The sequence below is a fragment of the Conger conger genome, chromosome 4 (genome assembly GCF_963514075.1).
Source record: "Conger conger chromosome 4, fConCon1.1, whole genome shotgun sequence".
Classification (NCBI taxonomy): Eukaryota; Metazoa; Chordata; class Actinopteri; order Anguilliformes; family Congridae; genus Conger; species Conger conger.
The window spans coordinates 52795656-52820819 of NC_083763.1; the positions used below are offsets into that span (position 1 = coordinate 52795656).

General features: G+C 40.8%; 1 protein-coding gene across 5 annotated transcripts in view; it reads left to right on the forward strand.

The window, feature by feature from the left end:
- The window catches only part of LOC133126444 (lethal(3)malignant brain tumor-like protein 4), an 87756-nt gene that overhangs the window by 8788 nt on the left and 53804 nt on the right, over window positions 1-25164 (forward strand). For 4 of the 5 annotated variants that reach the window (XM_061238693.1, XM_061238695.1, XM_061238696.1 and 1 more), the window contains exons 2-12: window positions 4906-5008; window positions 5589-5683; window positions 5772-5826; window positions 6503-6588; window positions 7994-8098; window positions 8273-8408; window positions 9284-9375; window positions 9752-9903; window positions 15936-16012; window positions 21340-21425; window positions 22084-22194. In XM_061238693.1, coding sequence (XP_061094677.1) covers window positions 5606-5683; window positions 5772-5826; window positions 6503-6588; window positions 7994-8098; window positions 8273-8408; window positions 9284-9375; window positions 9752-9903; window positions 15936-16012; window positions 21340-21425; window positions 22084-22194 — 978 coding nt within the window. In that variant the 5' untranslated portion in view covers window positions 4906-5008; window positions 5589-5605. The remainder of the gene's footprint in view (window positions 1-4905; window positions 5009-5588; window positions 5684-5771; window positions 5827-6502; window positions 6589-7993; window positions 8099-8272; window positions 8409-9283; window positions 9376-9751; window positions 9904-15935; window positions 16013-21339; window positions 21426-22083; window positions 22195-25164) is intronic. The other variant, XM_061238694.1, reaches the window with a different exon arrangement.

Below are 25164 nucleotides of genomic sequence, written 5' to 3' on the forward strand. Positions count from 1 at the left end.
TTACTGATGTAAAAATGGACATGGTTTAGGCTAAATCACTTTCGAAGGAACAATAGGATAATTTGAAGTAAATGGAGCGAGGGCTTTTGTATGCGTGTCAAGTGTCGCAGCTGTAGTTTCAACAACGCTAATATTGCTGATGTCCACCTCAACTGTGCTAGTCTGCTAATACAGTCGATTGGTAATGATGGGCTGTAACTGTCTCCATTAATGCGATGTCAAGCATCTGTCAGGAAGGAGATTTTGTACCTTTTTGTCCATGGATTTGTAGCAGTTTTGTTAATGCCACCTCCCTCAGTAGATTATGGCTGGAATATGGGTCTACGAGCACCATCCTGCCAACAGCTGGGCAAATGATACTGGCCTGAGGGGGCGTCCAAAGTGCCCTTCTGTTGCTGGGCTGCAGCCTCCAGCATCATTGCCTCAGTGACATTTCTTTTATGTGTTTTAAGTGTTCTGTGGCATTTTTACGGCAAGGTCTGGGGAATTACTGGCCCGCTATCGATCATTTCCGTAGGCCTTCCAGTGGCATTTCAGACGTTATGCTCCAGGGAACGCTTTAACAAGGCAGTGTTGTGAACCATTCGATTCTTTATTACTCTGAGACAATTGTGCCGCGTGAAGTGTAAGCGTTTTTCGTACTACTGCATGCAGTGATGACTTTTTTTTAATAATTTTTTTTTTATAAAAGATTATTACTTTTTACTGAATCCTTGTATAAAACAAGATGTAACAAGCTGGTTCAGCTCACCAAAACCAGAAATATTAAACCCAATCTGGGCCCTTCCAAACTGGTGACTATATTTTTTCAGATTCTAAACTAAAGCTCTATATAGGTCCCCCGTAGACAATACTAACTATTAAATAATGTGTTCAATTGTTTGGCATTTGAAACTTTTGTTTAGTTTTTTTAAAGTTGCATGTATTTCATGCGTGTTGATATACTGCATGCTTTTCCATATCTTAAGGCACTTGCATCGAAGTTAAGTGCACCGTACTCTCAGCTCCTCACGAGAGCAGAGCGTTGCTTTCTGAAAACTTGCGCGTTGAAGCCGCTATTTATCCGTAATTCCGTTACGCTGTTAAAACTGAGACGGCTGAATTGTGCGGTCTCGAGCACGAGAGGCTATGCGTTTCCTGATGTCTGTAGTCCGATTGGCCTCAGGAGGACCCCACTCCCTACTCAGCTTGTTTGAAAAGCACTTCTGAACAGGTTCACGCTCTGCTCATCTGTCGATTCTGATAATTGCACAGGGGCAATGCCGCCAGCACTCCATCAGGACTCCACAGGTAAATTAAATTAAGTTCACATTTCTCTTCCTGGTCCAAAACACTATTGAATTATTTCTAGGCCTATAGCATATTGATAAAAAATATTATTCTGTTAATAATTGTAATAATAATAATACATTTTATTTATAGAGCACTTTTCAAGGTACTCGAAGATGCGGTACATTACATTACATTACATTACATTATTGGCATTTGGCAGACGCTCTCATCCAGAGCGACATACAGTTGATTAGACTAAGCAGGGGACAATCCTCCCCTGGAGCAATGCAGGTTTAAGGGCCTTGCTCAAGGGCCCAACGGCTGTGCAGATCTTATTGTGGCTACACTGGGATTCGAACCACCGACCTTGCGTGTCCCAGTCATTGTGACACAATGATTAATGTACAATTAAATGGCAAAAATGGCTGCTTTTTGAGGGAAGAGTAGACTGACCGTCATTAAACTGAAGGTATAACAGTATTTAGAAAGATTTTAGAATGGGGAATTGGCATGCGCCCAAACTGCCCTGTCCAGGCCAGACCACAGAAGGCGGTGATGGGTGTACTCACAGCAATGAGTCAGGCAATGATGAGGGAAAGCTGGAATGCATACTGTATGTCGCAGGCCCTGAGGTGGAACAATTCAGGTTCAGAAATAAAAGTCCTCCCCCGGATTTTGTTCCAATCACCTGGATTAGAAAATTAGCAGAATATTTGCAGAAAAGGAGGTAGAACTAATTAATGAAATCAACTGCCTGAGTTCCTGGGTGAAAGAAACGCATGGCAGGACCCCTGGACTTACAACCAATGTTCAGGCCTGATTAACTCAGATCAGTGGCCTCCAATTCAGTGCCATGGAGGGTCGTGTATATGCTCATTTTTATTCCTGTTTCTGATTATATAATTAGTTCAAATATTGAGTTGGGGCTGTAGGTTTGTATATAATGTGGGATGTGGTATTTGATTTGCCTAAATAACAACTGCTGCTTATTCCGTGCTTTAATGCAGATCACCGAGTCGCATTGACGCATATCACCCATCAGTTTACTTTGAAGCAGACAATTGACTTACAGAGGGAACATGTTTTTTGTTTTTTTTGATGGGTAGCAAATTAGCCGAAAGCATACACCACGGGTTTGCGTGGAGTGTGTTTTTGAGGCCTGTTGTCAAAATAGAGGCATGATTATTTTTGTCGTTTTGTTCTTTCTTGAGTGTACTTTATAATGATGGTGCTGGCAACCCGGGGCTTGGCACTTTGTGTTCATCTGTAGCTTCCACATTTAGCTTCCATTTCACCCTCAAACTCGTCTCATCTGCTGCATGTTGTTCAAATGGTAGACGGGCACATGAAATTACGTTAGTGAAGGAATAGGCAGATTCATTAAGAAAATTGGTTGTTTTGGAATTCTCTCCTCTCAATATTTTTTGAGCAGCAATGCACCAAATATCAGCGATTTGCGGTCCTCGAGGGCCGAGAATTGGTAAATTTCCACCCCTTTACTTGGGAGTCAGGTCTGATGACAGTCTAGCCAATCAGTACCACAAATGAACCGGCAGAACAAACCAGGGATTCTACTTGTTTGGATTTTGTTGAACATATAGCACATTGAATTTAATGTCCTCTGAGATGTCCCGTGGTGGTCACTGTTCATATATAAAAAAAAAAAAAGAAATCGACTCAGTTTGTCAGTAAGTTGTTGTTTCCCCTTCTAAAGTGAGTAAAGACCAGTTCTTGGTCCAGCGACAGAGTGTTGCTCGACTGAAATTGCAAAACATTGGTGAAAGTTCTGTTGTTGCCCAACATAGACTGTGGTCGTTATACAGTCATAAATGGTTATAAATGGTAGACACACTCCGAGACGCCCAGAGTACAAACCACACAGCGCTACAACCTGTGACATCTGTTGTACGTAGCCGGTTGCAGCGACCCCAATAAGTACAAACTTGCATTAATGCTGAGTTTTGCGTATATTTCTTTGTTGTGAGTATTATTGTGTCCCAAATGCCAAAGGCTAGAAACTGCAACTCCTACGTATGCAGTATTTGACTCGACTTCGGCCAGTTTGGCAACAGTGGAAATTCAGTTGTGCAGGTTGAAAGAAACAGCCCCGCTGAAGTTCAAAACACTCTTCATTATGAACACTACCAAGCCCTGCGATTATTATTCTGAACACCACTGCTCAGCTGTTTTAAGCTCCGTTTGATTTTCAAATCAATCAGTAATGAGTTTGGTAATAAGCTTTCACATTACATATATTACGTCTGGAAGGTGTATGTGAGCGTGGTCGTGGTCTCTCAGTGTAACGCTTGACATGCCATGGATTTGTCAATGCTACTGCAATGGTCCCTGAAGGTATTGGCTCCTGAACAACATTTATCTTGATTAAATGCATTATGCGTGTAACATGACTCAGTTGTAAACAGTGCTTTAGCAAAGCCACTGGATCAAGGTACAAGGAATCAATTTGACAGTCAGTGAGCAATTTGCAACCATTAGCCCTTAGCAGTCTGGGGATTCTGATTTGTTCTTATTCAACAAACATGGTGTTTGTTTAAAGGCCCGACATGCACCAGCCTTCTCTTTCTGGTTTTAGCATCTAAAACGCCCACAAAGGGTTTTTGAAAAGTCCCTAACCCCGCCACCAGAGCCCAATTCTCCCTCCCCATCCACCTCCTGTGGTCAGCTGTGTTACCATGGATAGTGGTGACTTTGTAGCTTAAGAGAATACAATAGCAAAGGAGAGGGAGAGTGATAAAGGAACAAAATAAAACAACTAACTAGTAACTAACTACTAAAAACATACATCACTTCATGTGGAAAATCATTTTACGAACAGCTTGGAGAAATAGCAGTTAGACACCAAAATGTGCCTACTTCGACCAAAGTTTTTTCTTCAACTGATATGGAACACAAATCGTAAGCTCCAGGATTATATGAAAAGCTCAAAAACACAAATATGTGTGTGGGCCTTTAAACCGAAGACGACGGCTCTGTAAAGTAATACAGCGCCTCAGTGTTTTACACAGAGCACTGCCATTTAAGGCTCCCAGCCACTAGCAACCCCCGACATGGTCAAGACCTGATCCCAGACCCAATGTGTGCCATACACCGAAAATGACTGCTGTAGCAGTGTGCACCACTCACTAACTAATACAGTCATTTTCTTTCCTTGATATGTGTGGCTTTGGTGGAAATATAAAAAACCCTTGACCTTGAAATTCGAAATATTGAGAAGTTACAAGAAGCATGTAAGAGCTTTTAGTATTTTTCGCTCTCTCAGATATGCCCTTCATTCAACAAATATTTTTCTTGCGAAATGTCATGGTGTTCAGACGTCCTCCTGTGAATTAAACTGAGAGATCAATTATGCACCTTGGGGAACCGGCTCAAAGGAAAGTCTGTCGAGGGATTTGGCACCCTGAATGCATTAATCAGGGGCTTACGGATTAATGCGTCTTCGGTAATTCTCGTTTCACCTTTGGGGTCCTGGACTGCAGGCCGACACTTGATTTAGGTGTTCCACCCCTTTGCCATCAGAATCTTTTTGTTTTACTGGAGAGGTCCAGAAGCAGAGGTGGACAACTGGAATTTGGGGCCAAGAGTAAAACCAATATGCTTTGCTGTCTCCTTCAGACAAGGACTTGGGGACACATCGGCCGAAGACGTAGAATGTGATTATCATGGAAGCTGGACGGCCGGGTCCTCGGTAGTGTGGGCAGGGTGCGGACACCCAAGGGTGAGGGATCCGGATTGAGCTGTTTCTCCGCTTTCCAATTAACGGGACACTTAACGCAACGCACACAAACACTAAATCTCTGCTAGCTGGGGAATAACTGGCTTAATGAAATGAAACTGTCTGTCCTTTATGGAATTAAAATCCAGGACACCGTATCAGCAGGGGCCGTTTGCCTATTTTTATATTCTGCATGCATAACAGAACCCAAATGGCAACAAAATACCATGTTTATTATCCTGATTCTGAGGTGTTCAAGGGACGGCCTAGTTGCTTTTGCGCTGTAGAACTAATGCACTGTATGGTAGAATGTAATTTGACAGATGACCAGATTTGTGAGGATTTGTATGGAATTCTCCGCAGTGGATATAAAAATAGAAATTGGCGCTTTTTATGGACGGATTTTGAAGGTTTCTAGACTTGCTGTCTGATGAACCATTTAAAGGATTTTACACACAAACAATGTGGGAAAACATTTTGACCTAGAAAGTAGGAACATATGGTTTCAGGGATCTGCTGGAATTCATATTGACATGAAATGTTGTATTGTATCTTAATACTCGTTTTGTTTTTTTCTGTATAGATTCTATCCAGCTTCTAATGATGCAGGGAGAAGAAAGGAAGAGAAGGAAACTAAGTATGAACTCCAAAGGCGCTTCAGATGAATACTGTCTGAGAGTACGTATCTCTCCCTCTTATCTGCTGGATTTCAGCTGGACAAAAGCACCATCTTCCACTTTTACTAACTAAAGCTCTTGCATTTCAGGAGAGACCAAGAGAAGACGAGGCAAAGATGAAGAATAAAATGTCTAGTTCGCATGGTGAGCTATCCTCAGATAACATTTTACTTGTAGCAAGCCCATAAGCTGTGGCAATGTGTGAAAAATAGTCTTTAGTGTTATTTTAAAATGGTGTTGGAATAGGTTTTAGTAGAAGTAGAAAAGTATTTTGAAAAAGCAAATATATGCGGTCTATAGCATGCATTGCTGTGCACCCTATTTTGAGAAATGTGGTCTTCCCTGTGACTAATTTTAGTTGTTTTCAAAATGTGACAGTATTTATTTTTCAAATATCCTTTTGTAAAATGTATTTATTTACACCAAAGTAGATTAATGCACTGTTCGGACATGCTGTCTGCATCTAAGGCGATATGGTGACACAGTGGGTTAATCTTTTCTGGGTTCATCTCCCTGACGGGGCCTTGCTCTCCCCATGTCCGTGTGGTTTCTTCCGGGTACTCCGGTTTCCGCCCACAGTTCAAAGCAGGTTAGGTTAATTGGAGAGTCTAAATTGCCCCTAGGTATGAGTGTGTGAGTGAATGGTGCCTGTACCCTATGATAGAATGGCAACCTGTCCGGGGTGTATTCCTGCCTCTCACCAAAATGCATGCTGGGATAGGCTTCAGAAACCCCCGCGCCCAGGAATAAGCAGGTATGGATGGTGGACGTATGCATCTGGTACCAAAGTGCAGTGCTATTTTTTCTCATTCTGTGGCAGTTAATAGCAAGAGGAAGCTGTGGTCGTGGGATCGGTACCTGGAGGAGGAGAAGGCCATTGCTGCCCCAGCAAGACTGTTCACAGAGGTATCAAAATGTGTTTATTAAAAGTCCCATATTGTGGAAAATGACATTGCTATGTAGATTATAATGGAGTTGAAGGTGCTATAAAAACACAGTGAAAGATAGTTCCCAGATATATCCACACGTATGAAGAAAACGTTTGGACCAAGATGTCACAAATTCGCTCATTTGCTTCAGCAACACCCACCGTGTAGCCGGAACAAATCCAAGAGCTCGGCATAGATGGCGTTCAGTTCATTGGAGCTAGCCAGCCAATCAGAACAGAGGTTCATTAATATCAATGAGCTTTAAGGACAAAGTCACTAAAACAGCCTATTCTTTTTAAGCTCATGAGAGGTGCTGGAGAATTGAAAACAAGATAGACATTGTTTTTGGTACATCTTATGGTTGTCAGGACCTAAAATAAAACACTGTAAAGGTGTACAATATGGGACTTTTAATATGCATGTGGCATATTTTTTTGCAATGTTGCGTACATATATTTTTCATGAATTGAATTGAATGCAAATGTTAAATGTTTGAAACAGAAAAATGTAAATGAATCAGTTGGCATTCATTGTCCAGTTAATTTCAGTAAGACTGCTGCAATATTGTAAGATAACCATTTTCTTCATTTCACTAGCCTAAAATTCATTTCCAGCTACTGTATGCAGTGCGTTATTTATGGGGAGAGCAGATCTCATGATCTTTCATGTCTGATTCATGAAGTGAATACATATTTGTGGATTCCGACAGATTTGTATGCTATTCTAATTATTTGTCTGATTACTAATTTTGACTGTGAGAGTGGGATGTTTGTTGAATCTACGGATGACCACAGTTTCCATTGCTATGCCTCAGGGGTGGATGCAGTATAAAAACTCTACCCACTGCCTGTGAAGGGTTGTATTTTCTTTCATGCTCAGCCCTGTTTTTGGGACAGTTTGTGTGAGAGTTTGCAAAAAGAAATAACTGTTTGTCATCGGAGTTATAACTGTGCAGTTGGAACATAATCAGTCTGCAGTGTCTCTGGGGAGTGCTATAACAATCGCCCCATGGCGGAGATTTGAGCTGGCTTCTGTGGCCAGTACGCCCCCCTGTTTTTCAACCCCCCCTGCCCCCCCCCCCCCACCAGTGATTCATGCCGGAATAGATCCTCTCCAACATGCAGCGTACAGATGAGGTTTTTTTTTTCCTCCTCTGACAGGATTTGATGAGACATCTGTTCTTTCAGAAGCATAAACAGCTGTTTCTATAGCAACCAAGCTGCAGAGGCACTTCAGAGCGATGCCACCGGCTAGAAAATGCAAGCGCGATAATATTGAATTAATGAATCGGTGTGCGCTGGGAAACGTCTTCGGGTCTGCTCGTGTGTTGGTTTTTTAATCTCCGGGTTTGGCGGTACTTTTTTTTGTCTGTCTCCCCGCAGTGTCAGTCCATTCCTAATAACAGGAACGGGTATAAACAGGGGATGCTGCTGGAGGGAATCGACCCTCTCCATCCCTCCATGTTCTGCGTGCTGTCTGTGGCCGAGGTGAGTTTGGGAGGGGTCGGGGGGTCGGGGGGTTGGGTTGGGGCAGTTTGGCTTCAGTTCAGATAAGGTCAAGATGTTTCTGGAAAGAGTGCCCCAACGGCCTGACGATTTGATGACTGAACTTGTTTTTTGTGCAAATATCAATGTAGCACTATGCGTTTTTTTCCCCAAAAGGTGATTGGCTATCGGATGCGGCTACATGTTGAGGGATACTCGGAGTGCTATGACTTCTGGATAAATGCAGATTCTCCAAACATAAGGCCTGCTGGGTGGTGCGAGATGTCGGGACACAAGCTACACCCTCCGAAAGGTCTGTTGCCATGTCTGTGTATTCACAAAGCTTAATGCACCCATCGCAATTTCACAATAATAAAAACAAACTGCTTAACAGTATATAATACACTCACTGGGCACTATTAGGACCGGTACACCTACTTGAATGCATAAAATCATGCAGATATGGGTCAGGAGCTTCAGTTAAGGTTCACATCAACCATTAGAATGGGAAAAAATGTGATCTGAGTCATTTTGCCTGTGGAATGATTATTGGCTTTAGATTATTGGGTTTGAGTATCTCAGAAACTGCTGATGTCATGGGATTTTCATGCACAACATCTCTAAAAAAAGACATCCAATGAGCAGCAGTTCTGCAGGAAAAAATGTTCTGTTAATGATAGAGGTCAGAGGAGAACGGCCAGACTGGTCAAAGATGACAGGAAGGTGATAGTAATGCAAATAACCACGCATTACAACTGTGGTATACAGAAGAGCATCAATGCGTCAAACCTCTAAGTGGATAGGCTACAGCAGCAGAAGACCAATAAGTAAAAGTCTAGTAAATGCCTAATAAAGTGCTCAGTGAGTGTTTAATATATAATAATGCCATCATAATAGAAACTAGAAATATGTGTGGTCTATAAACATTCAGGATTTTTTGGATGTACTCATCTTTTTTTTTTTCAGTTGGTGTCCATTGCATTCAGTTGCCAGTAGTGATTGTTGTATCAGCATTAAAATGTTTAGTTAAGAACTATAATCTAATCCCATACGTAATCTTCCAATTTAAGGGGTAATGAATGCGGTTTTGAGTAATTTTGCGTGAAGTGAGCTTTGAGTAAAATAAGTGAGTCCCAGTACTGTGATCCCTGCAGTCCTCATATGCGCTTCTCTCTCCATTAATTTTAGGTTATAAAGAGCATGAGTTTAACTGGGCGAAGTACCAAGAGGCTTGCAATGCTCAAACTGCACCAAAGAATCTGTTCAAAACCCAAAATAGCGTAAGTACTGTATTTCTGTGTAGATTCCACAGACTTGCACTGCAGCCGGAGATACAGTTCTCTGCATAATTGGCTCATGGAGAAACAGATATTGGCATCATTATAAAGTCTGGAACATGAATGGATAGGGTTGAGTCATGATTTTGCATTCTCTGTTTCAGTTGAGGTGAGTAAGAATATTCTCGAGGGCAAGGATTTCTGTTGTTTGCAAGGGTGAAGAGCCCTATTCTGAGAGCTCTTCATCCATGTTGTTTCTACATGAAAAAGATGAAAAAAAGATGAAAAAAGATGAAAGATGAAAAAAATATGCAGTAAAGATGAAGTGGCATGTAGCGTTGGTTGGCTGAATGGGACTGTAACGTTGTTTTGCGAACAGACGGCAACAAACACAAAATTTCAAGTGGGCATGAAGTTGGAGGCGGTCGACCGGAAGAATCCCTGCCTGGTGTGTGTGGCAACTGTTGCCGACATCGTAGACAACCGTTTCCTGGTGCACTTCGACAACTGGGACGACACGTACGACTACTGGTGAGACGCTGGCTATTTATATGTGGATGTGCAAGAGCCCATTTTGTAATGCTGTGGCAAATTAATTTGATCTATCTAATGTGATTGGTGGCTATAGTCGTTTAGGATAAGACCGGGGGGGCCCCCTTGAATCGTCACACAAAATAATCTTTAGTTTGTCATTCAGACATTTTTGATTTAATTTTGAATTTGGTTTGATGAGTTGCTCAATATTACCGCATCGGACATTGTTGATTGCTTCTAGGTAGGCTTCTTTCCTTCTCCAAAATACACTGCACTCTGCTCCTAGCGTGGAACTCTGGTATTTGGAGTGTGAAAACAAACTTTAGAAAATTTTTAAATTAAGGCTAGACATTTTAAAGTAGCTGCCAAAATCAAGCCTGTAGTTTGATGCCTGTAGTGTATTGTAAAAAGCTTAGGTTCAGAATAAGTGCAGGGCAATTCTTCTGTCATTTTGAGTGACTATTTTATGCAAAAGATACTTTTCATATCTTGCCAAACATGACATGTGGACTGTGAAAAATTGGTGGATTGCACAAACGATTTATGAGAGTTTTCTGGAGTCTCTTGAATGGCATACAAGACAATGTTTCAGTTACTTTTCATTGGAACCAAGTGTTTGTTTGATTCTTGCATTATTGCACGATTGTCATTTCAACTGTATTAATAGCTTTGCTGTAATCTGACTTCAACACTAGTTCATATTCACTTAAAAATGACAGAACACTATATTGTACAGCAATAACTATATCTGATCACTGTCCATTTTTGTGTCTAATGCTGTGTGTTGCTTATAATATATTGTCTCTCCAGGCAGTGCTTGTGATGATCGATTTGACTGGCGTTTAGTGCTTCTACAATACATCTCAATATTCTGACGATGAAGGCAGATGCAAATGTCCATCTGTCAGTTGTCTTGGCTTTCCCGGTTTAGAGACAGAAACTCAACTGGCAAAAACTATTTGTCATGGCATTGCAGTATGGTGCATAGCCAAATGATGTAGCACTGTATCACTCAGTTAAAATTATTTTTTTACAGGCTGGCAAAATTTATTTATGTCTCCTAATCCTCAGCATGAATGTGACACTTCCTTTTGACATACAGTCGGTTAAAATGATTTATGAGATTTAGCCAGCTGGTTAGTGAAAGCTTCATCATGTATCTTAGTATGTCTGGACAGACCTGTACTGTATATCCAATGGACAGTTCCAATTAATCTTAACTGTATTCTGTCTCATAGACATCGTCAGGACTTGATGTAGCTGAGAACGCACAATTACCGATCCTGTTTTCAGATTTATATACTTCAGCCCAAATTGGCTTCATTCAAGAATTCATTAATTAATTAAGGAGAAAATATATAAAATGTGACAGCTATTTAATGGCTATTGCACTAAACATCTTCTTAACAGTTATGGAGACGGTAAATGGAAGGAAATTAACTGCATTGCTGAATAATATTAGAACAGTGGTTTTTTGTTTGTGTAGGGAAAGTCATTTTGGGTCATATGATTTAAATGAAGACATTGTAACACTGCGTAGGCATTTTCATGGAGACGGGAGAACTTGATATCCTCCCTTTCAACCTTCAGCAAATATCACATTGTTTTCTGCAGAGTAAGGGCAGTGAGGCAATGCAGCCGTACCTGCCCCTGAAGTGATTCCATTATGTTGAAAATGTAATTGCTAGTAAAGCTGGAACCAATAAACTGAGCAGATATTGCATGTGTTGAATACAAGCCTAAACAGCCTACAAGCTTTTGTATAGTGCAATTACATTATTTGATAAAATAATGTACCTTCAAACTGGCAAGTGACATTGATGATAATAATTGCCTCTTTGCACTAGCTAGTGTGCAAGTATCAAAAAGACAGTTAAGCTCAAGTAGATGTTATAACAGAAATGTAAGTTAAAAATCACCTTCTGAACTGTATGGTATATTTTGGTAAATGAGCCTCAGAGCGATGGCATGGCAGAGGACTTGGGAGCTGACTGGAAGCTTGAGAATAAGTCCCAAAACCTAAAATGTACCATGCATAACAGATTCATCTTATGGGCCTGGTAGTGACTTCTGATTTGAGGTGCATTGAATTTAGATGTTTGGTGATGGGATTTGGAAGCTGGAGCAAATGCTACCTCATTTAATATTGAGGGACATTGTGTAAAAAGTCATATTATATTGATGCAGGGCTGCTTTAAGAGATCCCAGCGGCTACAATTTTGAAACCTCTATCTTATACTGAGACCTTTGTTATATGTCTCTGGGGAATTTTGGTTGACATGGGGAGGGACCTGATTTTAATAAACACAGAATCATGTTTTTCCAGAAGATCTTTGGAGCGTACAGATTTTCAGTGAGGCAACAGAGTACCGCTCATTTTCAGAAAGGCAGAAAGAGTGGAAATATTCTGTGTGGATTCTTTGTGAAGTGGAAACCCCCTCTGGATTTGCCACTTCATTTGCTGCATTTGTAAAGATGTCGAACCGGCTTCCGTTGTGAAATACATCCCACGGAGGAAAATCCCTGAGTTAAAAAAAAGACATTAAAATGTGCTGAATTCTTGGATTTAAGGCTGTTTTGGGACCAACGTATAGTTCAGTTGCAGCTCTTGTAAATCGTCCTCGTTTATTTGTTTTGTTGACTCTGCAGGGTATTGTATATCTGTAAGGGTGGAAGGAGCTGTTAGGTTAGTATCCCAACCCCACAGCATATGTTAATTTTGAATTCATGGGTTCTTGTCTAGTTGTCTTGTTGTATGAACTTTGTGGTAGACCTTTGTAGTCCCAATCTCACACATTATTCATTAGGATCCCACCATACAAGATTTTCAGGTCTGTTGTTTTTTTGGTGTTTAAGACACCAAAGGCCACATGACATTTCTTGTTAGAAAACTACAACCTGGGTTTTCCCTTAAGTTGCAATGAAAAGCTAACACTACAGGCTTAGTAGCTACTAGAATGTATACAACTAGGCAGTTGCACCCTGTGTCCTTAATTCAAAACTTAGTAGAGTGTCAGCTCTTCGTAAAGTAATGTGCAATCACACATGTGCAGTCACGTCAATGTTGATTGATTAAATCGGTGAATTCCATGATATGGAATGGACATAACCTGTTACCGTAGCAATCACTATTGCATTGTGTGTGCCACACCTCTCTATTTCCCCATTGGCTATAAATGGAGAAACTAATGTCTTTATATACTAAGGAGTTTACAGTAACTATGTAAATGTACACTCAGTGACCACTTAATTAGGTGGATCTGTACATCTGCCTATTAATGCAAATATTTAATCAGGCAATCTGCAACTAAATGCATAAAAGCATGCAGACGTGGTCAAGAGGTTCAGCTGTTTTTCAGACCGAATGTCAGAATAGGATTGTTGGTGCCAGACAGGGTGGTTTGAGTATCTCATAAATTGCTTATCTCCTGGGATATTCATGCACAACAGTCTCTAGAGTTTGCTGAGAATGGTGCGAAAAACATCCAGTGAGCAGCAGTTTGCGGGCAAAAAACGTTAATGAGACAGAGCAGAGGAGAAGGGCCAGACTGATCAAAGCTGACAAGTAACAATAACGCAAAAGACCAAGCATTTCAACAGTGGTATGCCGAAGAGCATCTCTGAACACACAATGTGTCAAACCTCTTAAGTGGATATGCTACAGCAGCAGAAGACCAATAAAAAAGAACTAATAAAGCGCTTACTGGATGTATTTGACAATTCAATTTACACTCAGAAAGTTCAACTTAACTTGTAAGTTTGTTTTTACAACTGCTTCCATTTTTTTAAGACACAGCCTTTTGTTTCCTTCAAGGGCAGTCCTTATCATAAAAAACATTTTGTAGGCAATAAGCTCTCATGCCCATAATTGGTTGCCAAGTTTCTGATTCTAATGACCAACAAACTTTGCAATGAATCATGATGACAATATACTTTGCTAGATTTTATTTTTAATTATACCTAAAGAAGATTCTTTCCTGTTTATGATTTCTAAATGATGTATGTGCCATGTACTCGGCTGTAGTTTTTCTAGACAGCTACTGTCACTATTACTGTCTCCTTTATTTATTTATCTATTTATTTTGGTGCTTAGCCAGCTTTTAAAAACCCAGTAGCTAGGAGAACAGATGGGAGAGTTACACCTCTTGAGTAGCACTGTGGAGACCACTGATCTTGCATTGGGAACAAAATAAAGTTTGTTCCAGAAGTGCTCGTTTACAATTTGCTAATATGTTTTTGGATCCTGATCAGGCAAATGCGCACAAATTGAGAAGAATGAGTAGAAATACTCCAAATGATGCTGTTGCTGTGCTCTCTAATATGCATAGCCCTGATATTTAGGGAACTACATTACATTACATTCATGGCATTTGGCAGACGCTCTTATCCAGAGCGATGTACAGTTGATTAGACTAAGCCGGAGACAATCCTCCCCTGGGGCAATGCAGGGTTAAGGGCCTTGCCCAAGGGCCCAACAGCTGTGTAGTTCTTATTGTGGCTACACTGGGTTTAGAACCACCGGCCTTGCGTGTCCCAGTCATGTACCTTAACCACTACACTACAGGCCGCACTATTCTCTGGAATCAATGTTGCATGATGAATCAATTCTGAAAACAGTGTCTGTAGGTACAATACAGCCAGTAATACCCTTTACCCACAACGTTGATTGAAAGTACCCAGAAAGTACCAAGAATCTACTGTGCTGGCCTGTGTCTGTCACGTCCTTGTTCCTTGCAGTCAAGTAGTAATTGCATTTTTTATTTTGTGTTTGAGCAGCCATTTTTATTCTGTTCCACTTGCATCTAATTCTCTGAAGTATTTTTCCTCTGACTCTATGAAATTACACCACAGGGCCAGTTAGGCGGTAGAAATGTGGAAATATTGGAAGGTTTGGGAACAATACTGTCAGGCTGTATTATGTTAAAGTAAAACTGCACTGAGCCTCCTGGAGGGGGAGGCATACATCAGGTTTTTGGCTTATTTAATTGTAGGAAATTGCTGTGGCCGTTTATTGCTGACTCCCCCGGTCAGGCCTGCACTGCAGCTGTGCGGTTCCCTTGCTCCGGGTCTCTCTCTGCTGTACTGACACCGTCCAGCAGGAGAAGCTAACTCCGCCGTCCGTCCGGATTCCAGGAATCGCAGAGCTGCGTCACGCGCCGGCCCGCTTCTGAGCATGTGCGGTGGGAGAGCGTACCCTGCTCTCTCCGTCGCCCGCTGACATCTGTCCGTAAACCATCTGCGTACCCTTCGCTGGCAGATAAAAGCATCCACCGGGTAGAATTAAGGTCCTGCTCGGCGGTTTCAAAATTAAGTCGCGGTTGAGCCGTTTACAGTGTGCGCCTGTGTGCGCATGGGTAGAAGGGGACTCGTTTTGTTATCAGTTTGTTCTTTCTCTGCAGTGCCGAGCAGCTGTGGTAGGCTTTTGACCCAAGCCCTGTTTAAATTGCCACATGTGTTCTCACCATCAGAAACATGGGGATATATTTTGAATAGATCTGTTCATGTATTTTGTTTCTGGTGGAATTCCAAAGTTAATTTGTCATTTTTTATATAAATTAAGAATATTCCGGCATCCCTATCTTTGGGTGTTTTATTGATCCTTTTTCCTTGGATTTCTGGGTGGTGGTTGGCCCAGAACCGCCACGAGCAAAACATTCTAGAAAATAAAGTCAGCTCACTGTACCTCAGATGGATCGATGAGCTTTTTAATAAGGATGCACCTTCACAAATATTTTCTTTATGTACTGTATATTGATGGTACATATGATATATGGTACTGTACCTCTGATGTGTATGACTTAATACCTCTGATGTGTATGACTGACGTTTCATCCAAAGCAACAGTAAACAGGGGACAGTCCCCTCAGGAACAAGGGCCCAATAGCTGGGACTTTAACCACCAACCTTCTGGGTCCCAGTCATATATCTATGCTACAGACTGCACCCTGCAGCTGATGAATAATAGCATGCTTCATTCATTTGGTTTATTTTTGTGCCCTGTAATGGAACAGGTGTTTTTCTTGTCTCAGGTGTGATGCCACCAGTCCACACATTCACCCCGTGGGATGGTGTCAGGACCATGGGCGACCTCTCACAGCACCTCAGGGTGAGTATCTAAGCTTAACCTCACAGCAGTAGGTCCCCCCTGATCCCCTCATTAGACTCGCAGAAGTAGGTTGAAACAGAGAAGACTACATTGTTGTGTTTGTCAATGGTCGTCAGCCTTAAGCGGAAATCACAAAAAAGCAAACAACTTTCAATCTGGAACCAAGTCAGAGACGTAGTTCATTAAATATTCTTTGTGTGGTGGAGTTTCCCTCTTATATGTACTGTATTGTTGCACTAACTGAGAGCACAGTAACAAAACTGAGGGAAATTAAATTTGTGTCTCTGTACACAAAGAATCCCTGCTACTGTACTGTATGTGTGTGGTCAGCAAAAATCTACTTATTGACAATTTTACAATGTACTCCAGTAGACATACAATTATGCATCCATTCTGAACAGTTTGATTGAATTTGTTGTCTCAATCAATCATTCTCCGTTCTCCCACTTAATATAGCCGGTTTAACTTGTTTTTCACCTTTGGAGATATTGGGACTTGCAATGCATGAGCCAAGATATTTGTGGAATTCATCTATGAGAGTGCTATATTTTTGGCAGGTGAAGAGGAAGATGTTAATGTGTCTGGTCATCGTTTGTGACCTCCCTTCCCTGACCCTGACTTGTTCCTAGCTTCTGTTTTCATACTATTTTCTGTATGTCACAGATAAAGCTAAGCTTTTTAATGATGCGTTTAATTTACTTCACCTGCCAACAACACAATTACAACAACAGCATACCAGAACGCACCCTGCTCCTTCCTGAAGCTATGCTTGTGTGGGCTTCGTAAGTACTTGGATGGGAGACCTCTTGAGAAAACTCAAGTTGTTGCTGGAAATGCTTTTGTTCAGCCAGTAGGGGGTCATCTTCCCTCTGGCAAAATAAGCCCTAATGCCCCAGTGCAGTGATGGTGACGATGTGCTGTAGGATATACCAACTTTCAGATGAGATGTTAAACCAAGGTCATGACTCACTGTGGTCATTATAGATCCCATGACACTCATCGGAAAGAGTTGGGGGTTTCCCGGTTCCCAGCCTGGCTCTTTCTGCCTGGCACCAAATCATCCCCTGATTTATTTGGCCAAAGTATTGTTTAGCTTATGTGTGGTAAGCGTTCTGGTACAAAATGGCAGCTGTGTATCACTCAGTTCTGTGTGACACATTGGTGGTGGTTGAGGCAAGTTTCACCCTCATCACTGTAAAACACTTTAGGTGTGAGAAAAGCATAAATGCACCTATGTATCTGACAAACAATTATATTAATTTAGAAAAATATACCCTGTGAGCAGACCTAGAATTTCATAATTTTAGGGGTAAGGCCACTTGGCCTTTGGGGCAACTTTTTGAGGGCATAAAGGCCACATGCCAGGGCAGTAAGGCCACTAAGTTAAAAAAACATGATTTTTCATTAATGTAATTTTCACTGAAATTATATCTTTTTTTTCTCATTTTAAAGAATAATTTATTGTTATTTCATACAGTGCAGTCCATAAGTATTTGAAGTGACACATATTCTGTTGTTTGCTTGCTGGAGAACAGAGCAAAAACAGTTTAAATAAAACAATCACTGGGCTATGTGGTTAAAGTGCAGGACTTCCCGCTTCAATTTCAGGGTTTTTACATCCATATCTGGTGAACCGTGTCGGAATTACAGGACATCACGGTTAAAGATGCCGAATAAGCGCTCTATCGCAAACACTGTTCAGCGTCCGTCATACTTTGTGAGGGCAGAAGTAGAGTAATCTGTAAATCAAGAGAGCAATCCGTGTCATGTATTTGAGATTTATCTTTGGCTTTGACCCGAGGCCTCGCTGTGATCTCTGGTCCTGCTTTTACTGAGGTTTTGATCAGGTGTCAGGATTGTCATTCAGCCTCCACACACTCCATATCCTCCTATTGATTTGTGCTGTCAGGGAATCTACGCACATTTCCCAACACAACGGAGGAGGCTGCCGAGTGAGCCAAAGCATTTTGTTCCTCCATCATTTCTACTGTAATCTTTGGTGCGGGAAGAAAAACAAGCTGGTAGAAAAACAAGGCGATAAATGAAGAAATAAAAGTGCAGTCTTCTGGTTGGCACAGCTTCAGACAAACAGCTTTCCAATCCTCTTTCGTTCTGCGGTGTCCACACCAGACATTATAAAGCTTCCCATCCGCCTTGGTTAATTCTATAGCAGGGGTGCCCAGTCATGTGCCATGGTTTCATTCTGACCAATCACTAGACCAGCTGATTTCAGTCATTCGCACTTCAACCAGAGAGGAGGGGACTAATTGGCGAAAGCAGCTGGTGTGCTGATAGGTTGGAATGAAAACCTGCTCACTCTTGGCCGTCCACGGCACATGATTGGGTCTATAGCGTCCAAATGTGCTGCGATTCGCCCTGGGTATTGCCGAGCAGCGCCACTGCTGACGGCAGCTACACCCGAGGGGTTTGACGGCGGCAAGTTAATCGCATTAGCGGTTCCGAACGCACGTCGTACTCCATTCCCCAGGAATCCAGGTCAGTGTATTTCAGACCCGCCCCTTTGGCACACTCATCAATCTACCGAGCTGAGCGGCAGAACTCGATTGTGTGCTCCTCAAGAGTTTTCTCCCAAAGTGCTTGCATCATCAGTTTTTTTTTCCCCCTTAAAATCGTGTGGGCTGTTCAAATTAGTTCTGGAGCAGAATCATTATGCATCTGATAACTTGCCACAAGGAAAGCGGGGGACTGTATCAGGCTCTGCAATCATGGCCAGTCAGAGCACCATTATAACCAGCTCCTAAAACCCGGCAGTGCGTTGTGTGTAATCGATCCCCTGCCATAACCCAGATAGCACACATCACCAGTGCTAAGATTAAGGGACCATGGACAAGGAGCTGGAACGTGACTTGGCACTTTGGCTTTGGTGAGGAAATAAGCCGCAGACGGACAGCAGCCTTTATAGCCGTTTTGGTCAAAAGCTAATGCGGAAAACATGGAAATGTTAGCTTTGTCATTTCTAGTAATGAATACTCAAGGGAAAAGGACAAGAAAAGAAAAAAGTAAAACTCCTATTTCCTGGTTATAATTAGCTGCATGAACCTATTCCCATTTTAGAATAAGCCTCAGGTCTTGCCAATGTAGTGACACATAATTATATAAAGGTTCTACTATGCCATATCAGGTGCAATTATTTTTATATTGTACATTAAAATAGGCAGCAGTCTTGCCATTTTTCCAGTTTTTACAGATGTGAGAATGTGAGCTTATATAAATGACATACAGAAAAGAAAAAAATGCATAGGTGAAATTTATTAAATTTTCTTATGATTAAAATAAAATCTTATTCATGGACTATTTCCAGTGTTCCTTTTTTCCCCTTTTTGTACTTCATACATAAAATTGCATTTGCATTTAGAGATGGCTTTGTGTGAGGGTGGATACTGCTGCATTAACCTTATATCTAGGTCATACTGTCTTATTACTTATAATCTACGTTGGTCCCTTGAATTCCCAGCACACTCATCCTACATTTTTCATTGGTGTTTCATCTTTCTTGTATGCAAAATGTGTGTGCTACTGATAAAGCCCAATTATTGTAGGGATTATCTTTTGTGAATGTCAATCATATGGAGTGAGATTTAAGGCGAAGGCATACAGTTTCTGAAGTTTGTCTCCTTTGTGGTGACAGACATGTGTGCTATTGCCTTGGTAAGTCCATCAATTTTTCCAGATGAGAGTACGCCAAGAGCACCTCATAGTCTCTCAACTTTTTTTCCATGACCACATGGACAATGAGCGTAGTATAGGGCAATAGAACAGAGTGGAAGAGGTTGCGTGTATGGTTTTATCGCCCATCTCAGAAGGCGGAAGCAGAACCTCCACCAATAAAAGCAATTACTGTAGCTGGATCTACAGTGTAGTCCATACTACTGTAGCTATTATAGCTCTGAACCACAGTAGCCATACTGTCTGCCGGAGAAACCAGCCAAATGCTTGGTAGCAGCATTGGCTGCTCAGTAGGTTTGTCTATCATGGCCACCACTTTCAGAACGACCGTTTCAGGGTGTCTTCAGTACAATTACCAGAAATAGTTTAACAAACTTGGCTCACAGCTTGTGCTTGTGCAATCTTCATGATAGTTTTCATAATGGTGCTTTCACCTACCTGAAGCCCGGGGCAACACAAGCACTTTGGGTGCAGCTTTTGACTGGAATTGTATTGCGGTTGGCCTAGAATGCTTGTATATCCCCTGTATATTAGAGGTTAGTCTGTATTCCATTATACTGTAGTTCACAATTCTCAATTTCATTAGGTTTATTTATTATGTGCAGGGGTAAAACAATGCACCTCCAGCCAAGAAGCAACATGAATAATGCATTCACGGCATTCTTCGGTTTTGCGTGTAAACCTTGTTGGGCGAAATCCAATTTGTTTTCACTCCACTAATCTGAAAGCTCTGCTCACAACAGCCCATGAAATTTGTGTCTTGTTCTTGCTGTAGACGCCTGCATTCATAATGTATAGTTCATAGTCAAAGTCAACAGCGTGGTGCTGCAATTTACACTTACATTCCAGTTTCTATGTAAGACATTATTTGTACTTGCTTGTTACTGTATATTGATATTTTCACTGGGATTTACTTTCCTTGAGCCCCTTCATCCAATTTATTGGACTCGATAGCATGGGCTGTACTTGCGTGTTGTAATTTATCTTTGCTGCTGTAGTTATTTAGGAAAACATAACGAGGGCTAAAAGCACAAAGTAAACATGCCCCTCTGATTTTCTGTGAAATTTTCTTTTTCAAGTGAAAGGGAAAATACATAAAACTCATGGTTGAGCAATCACTAGTGAAACAGTGGGGGGTAGAGTTAACACATAAGCCCACTGTGGTCTGAGCAAAACCAGCGCAAAACCTCAATTATTGAAACTGAGAGAAGACGATTATTGTTTACCAAAACTGTTTTATTGCTGCTTCTTTGTTGGTTTGTATTCATCAGGTTAATCTACAGGATTCAAGGTTTTATCTATGTGGTCACGTCTAGCACTTGGAACTGTACTTCCCTCTAGGGTTTTTCGGCGCACTTATCCCTGGTTATGGGTATGCACTTTGTTGTACATGGTTATGCACTTTGTTGCATGTCGCTCTGGATTAAAGCTTCTGCCAAATGCCCGTAATATAATGTAATGTAAATTATTAACTTCTAAATGAAGCTTTACCTTGGCTTTGTTTCCTCACATGTGCTGCAAACACTACATGGCATGCAAGATGATTTTTAAAGCATTCCTGTGCTGATTACTACATGGAAGTTTCTGGAATTCCTTATTCGGAATACAGTCGAGAATCATCACATTTTTACATTTTGCAGGACACCCCAATCCAGAAAATTTTCTGTGGGAGGAATACTTGGAAGACACTGGCTCTTCTGTGGTTCCGAGCCAGGCCTTTTGTATGGTAAGCTTTGTGTAAATCACAGCGGACATCTTAAAAGCTATAATTCCTGTGCGTGACTTGCTACCTTTACCTCTGTGGTTTGCTGCAATTTGCTTAATCATTTAAAGTGCTTGGTGGTGTCACTGTAAAAGTTAAATTACCATTATGTGTGTCTGATCAAAGAGGACCAGGCCTGAAGTTAAATCTGAATCACTTTTAAATACAAGTAATAGAGCTGCATCCTAGGATTTAATACGCAATGCCATTGTTGAAGGACATCCTTCATCTTGAAAAACGCTCATAATTTTAGCTATTTAAAACATATTTCAGTGAAAAGGACAAGGTGACTGACCTTGTGATCCTGACTGACCTTGGCCAGGTCTCTCTTTTTTAATTACAAATGTATCTTGTAATACCATTTTATACAACAGACCGGTGCCAACCAGCGGCAGATGGGTTTCCCCTCTGAGTCAGGTTCTGCTCAAGGTTTCTTCCTGTTATCAGCCAGGGAGTTTTTCCTTGCCGCTGTTGCCCGAGGCCTACTCTTGGGGGCCGGTTCTTTGTAAAGCTCCTTTATGACTAAGTCCCTTTGTGACAAAGCGCTATACAAATAAAAATGGATCGATTGATACCTGGTTAAATAAAGGTAAATGAATACATGCAATGATGCGTCTTTCAGAGGCCACCACACAGGTTCCAGCTGAACATGAAGCTGGAGGCGGTGGACAGACGGAACCCCATGCTGATACGGGCGGCCACCATTGTCGACACGGAGGACTACCGCGTCAAGGTGAGGGAGTTTAACTGCGCTCAGCGCTTGTCAAAGCAAAATTCAGATCAAAAAACTTTCTCTACTCTCCAGGCAGTTTGAATAATCCTGCAGTAGGTACAGCTACAATATGTTGCTCCTTCCCCAAAGACAATGGATTGACTCTAAGCTGGTAAAGGAAAAAAGAAACATTACTCATTTGGTCGTGTCTGTTACTCGGTGACCCATCCCAAGGACACAGTAATACAGTATGTTTTGTCAAATAAAACCAATTAAATGAACTTTAATCTAATTGGTAGGTAGGTATCTTTGACCCTATATCTAGGTCATACTGTATCATGACATATTATCTTCATTGGTCTCTTGATTTCCCAGCATACTCTTCCTGAATTCTTAACTTTAGTAAACTTAACTGTAATTAAAAAATAAGGAGTTCAGAAGTTCACAGCAGTCTACAATCATGTGGGAATATGAACTGGTTTTATTGTGTTGTAACAACATATTTATAATTGACAATAATTAATGCATTCACCATGTGTTTCACCATAGAGCAATATAGTCAGAATATAGGAATAAATATTTGTATTAAAATGGCAATTTATAATCAAGCAGAATATGTGTGGTTATTATATGGCTATTAGCACCCTGTTTGAGCAACAGACACAGATTGAGGAGTGAAAAGGTATTTCCACATTACTGTAGGGATCTACTGCCCCAAGCATGGAACATACTAAACATGGAAAAAAAAAAGATGACCATTTACATTGCAAGTAGAGGCTGTTTTTCTGACACACAGCGCGAGACCATTTTACAACTTTTATGCAACATGTTTCATGATTAAAGTAAATCAATGTACAGTGTTATTGATGCCACATGGTGCTATTCAAAATTGATAAACCTGCTTTATTACCATTGCACAGCTGATTGTCCAGAAATTAATGTTATATTATAGCGAGCAGGTTTTTTGAAACACTTATATTTATTGCGTAATTATTCTTTGCCATATATAATATATATTCTGAATGATTGGCTATGTGGTTCTGTGCAAGTGATGATTAATGCCATCTATAGGCACGACTGAATGCCTTTCAGCTGAGTCCGTGCATCTTTTAATCATTATTATGCAAATAATGCAAATCAATAAGTCCATTGATCTTTCCGCATGCCTCTTTACATTTGTGTGTTCATGGTAGGACTTTATGTAAACAATCAGGTAGCCAGTCAACAGCTTAGGAAGAACATAACTCATAAAGGTCATTCATTAAAAGGAGGGGGCATGTGACCAGCTTGTTTGCTTGCTGGTATGTCGGTCACCACAGTTCCTGACAGTACCAATAAGTCTGTATTGTTGACGTTATTCCTTTATTGATGGATTTCTCCATGGATGTAAACAGTGCTATTCAGGTTCTTTAGCATCGCATTCAGAAACAGTCGATTTATCGAACCCTTACCTGTTTGTAATGCTCTGTAGGGACTTGATCGTGTTTGTTTTGCAGTCTGTTTATAAAAGCAGATAAGAAGGATGGTGCTGATTTAATCAATTTGAGTGTCCGACACCCATGACCACCGCTGGGATGCACAAATTGTCGGTTCTTGTACACAAACGGCACCGTTGTTCGTATTCCATGAGCGTCATGACATATGGCAAGCGAAGCAAGGTGTGAAAGTGTTAACGTCAATTTGCAATTCTCATTTTTATCGTTCACGCTTTATTTGGCATTGATTTTCAGTTTAGCGGAAGCGTGAAATCTATTTCCGTGACCTAATAATGGCATTGTTTGGGAGCTGAAATGTGTAATTTAGCTTTAAATTGCAGACTGATACTCTAGACAACAGCTGGCTGTAGTCGCTCACCCTGTGGCAGCAGTACTGATAACTTATCATAGCAAGCCTTTAACTGGCATAACATTTGGATGGTTTTGATCACTTCCTGACCCAGTTTGGTAATGTCAGCAAGGAGAATACCTGGATGGTGTGCAGACAGATTTTATCCTACCCTAGATGTAGTTCATTCAAAATTGTTTGATGTGCACTTCACTGGGTTTTAGAATTGGCTGTTGTTAAATGAAGACGTTGATTTATATTTATATGATATTACCTTGTTTCTTTACTTAATATAAAAACCATGGAGTATTAGTCAATGGAGAGTTGATTGTAGGCTGAATAACATCGAGGGTAAAAAATGAAAATCCTTCCTTTTCATTTGTTTATTGTTTTTTGTATTTTGACCAAGTTCAGGAAAACCACTCAGAAGTGCCAGAGGCAAACATTTTCTCGAGAGCTAAGCTTTCGGTTATAGCCCTGACAGGTTTTTGATCAAAAGCTTGAATAAATGCTTTTTGTTCAGATGTTTTGTTTTGAATTTACTTTTTATTCTTAACATCCTTTGGTCATTTGTATTTAAATGCCAAATTGAAAAGCCTCATGAGTAGATACAGAAGCATCCAGATGCTTAAAATGAGGTCTTAAAATGTATGAGTTGGCCAGTCAAAAATTTCTGGAGAGCATTAACAAAGAAAGAATAACAGTGACAAGGTGTCTCCAGGATGGAAATGGGATTTTTAATAACAGAAATACTTCAGAAAGCTTTCGGTCATTAAACTCCAGCATATTGCTGAAAAAGTTAAAGTTTAATTGCCTAAAAAATAATACATGTTAATGTCCCTGTGACAATGCTTTTGGCATCCAGTGAATAAAAAAAGTATAATATTCTCTGTTGGAATTACTAGGGTAAACCATAGAAACAGTGATTTAACATAAGCTTAAAATGAAAAAGCATGGAAAAGAAAACATTTTTATACGCTGTCATTGCATGCATGAAACAGGTAAAGCTGACAGACATTTCATTGACTTCAGCCATGTAGTATAGGGCTGAGGTTAACATGCATGTAAAATGGTCATGATTTTCCCTCCTGTTTTTGCCTGGTTGTTGGCTTAACCCTCAGAATATAACCTGATAAATATTGAAAATGTGTGCTGCTTTGGTTTTGA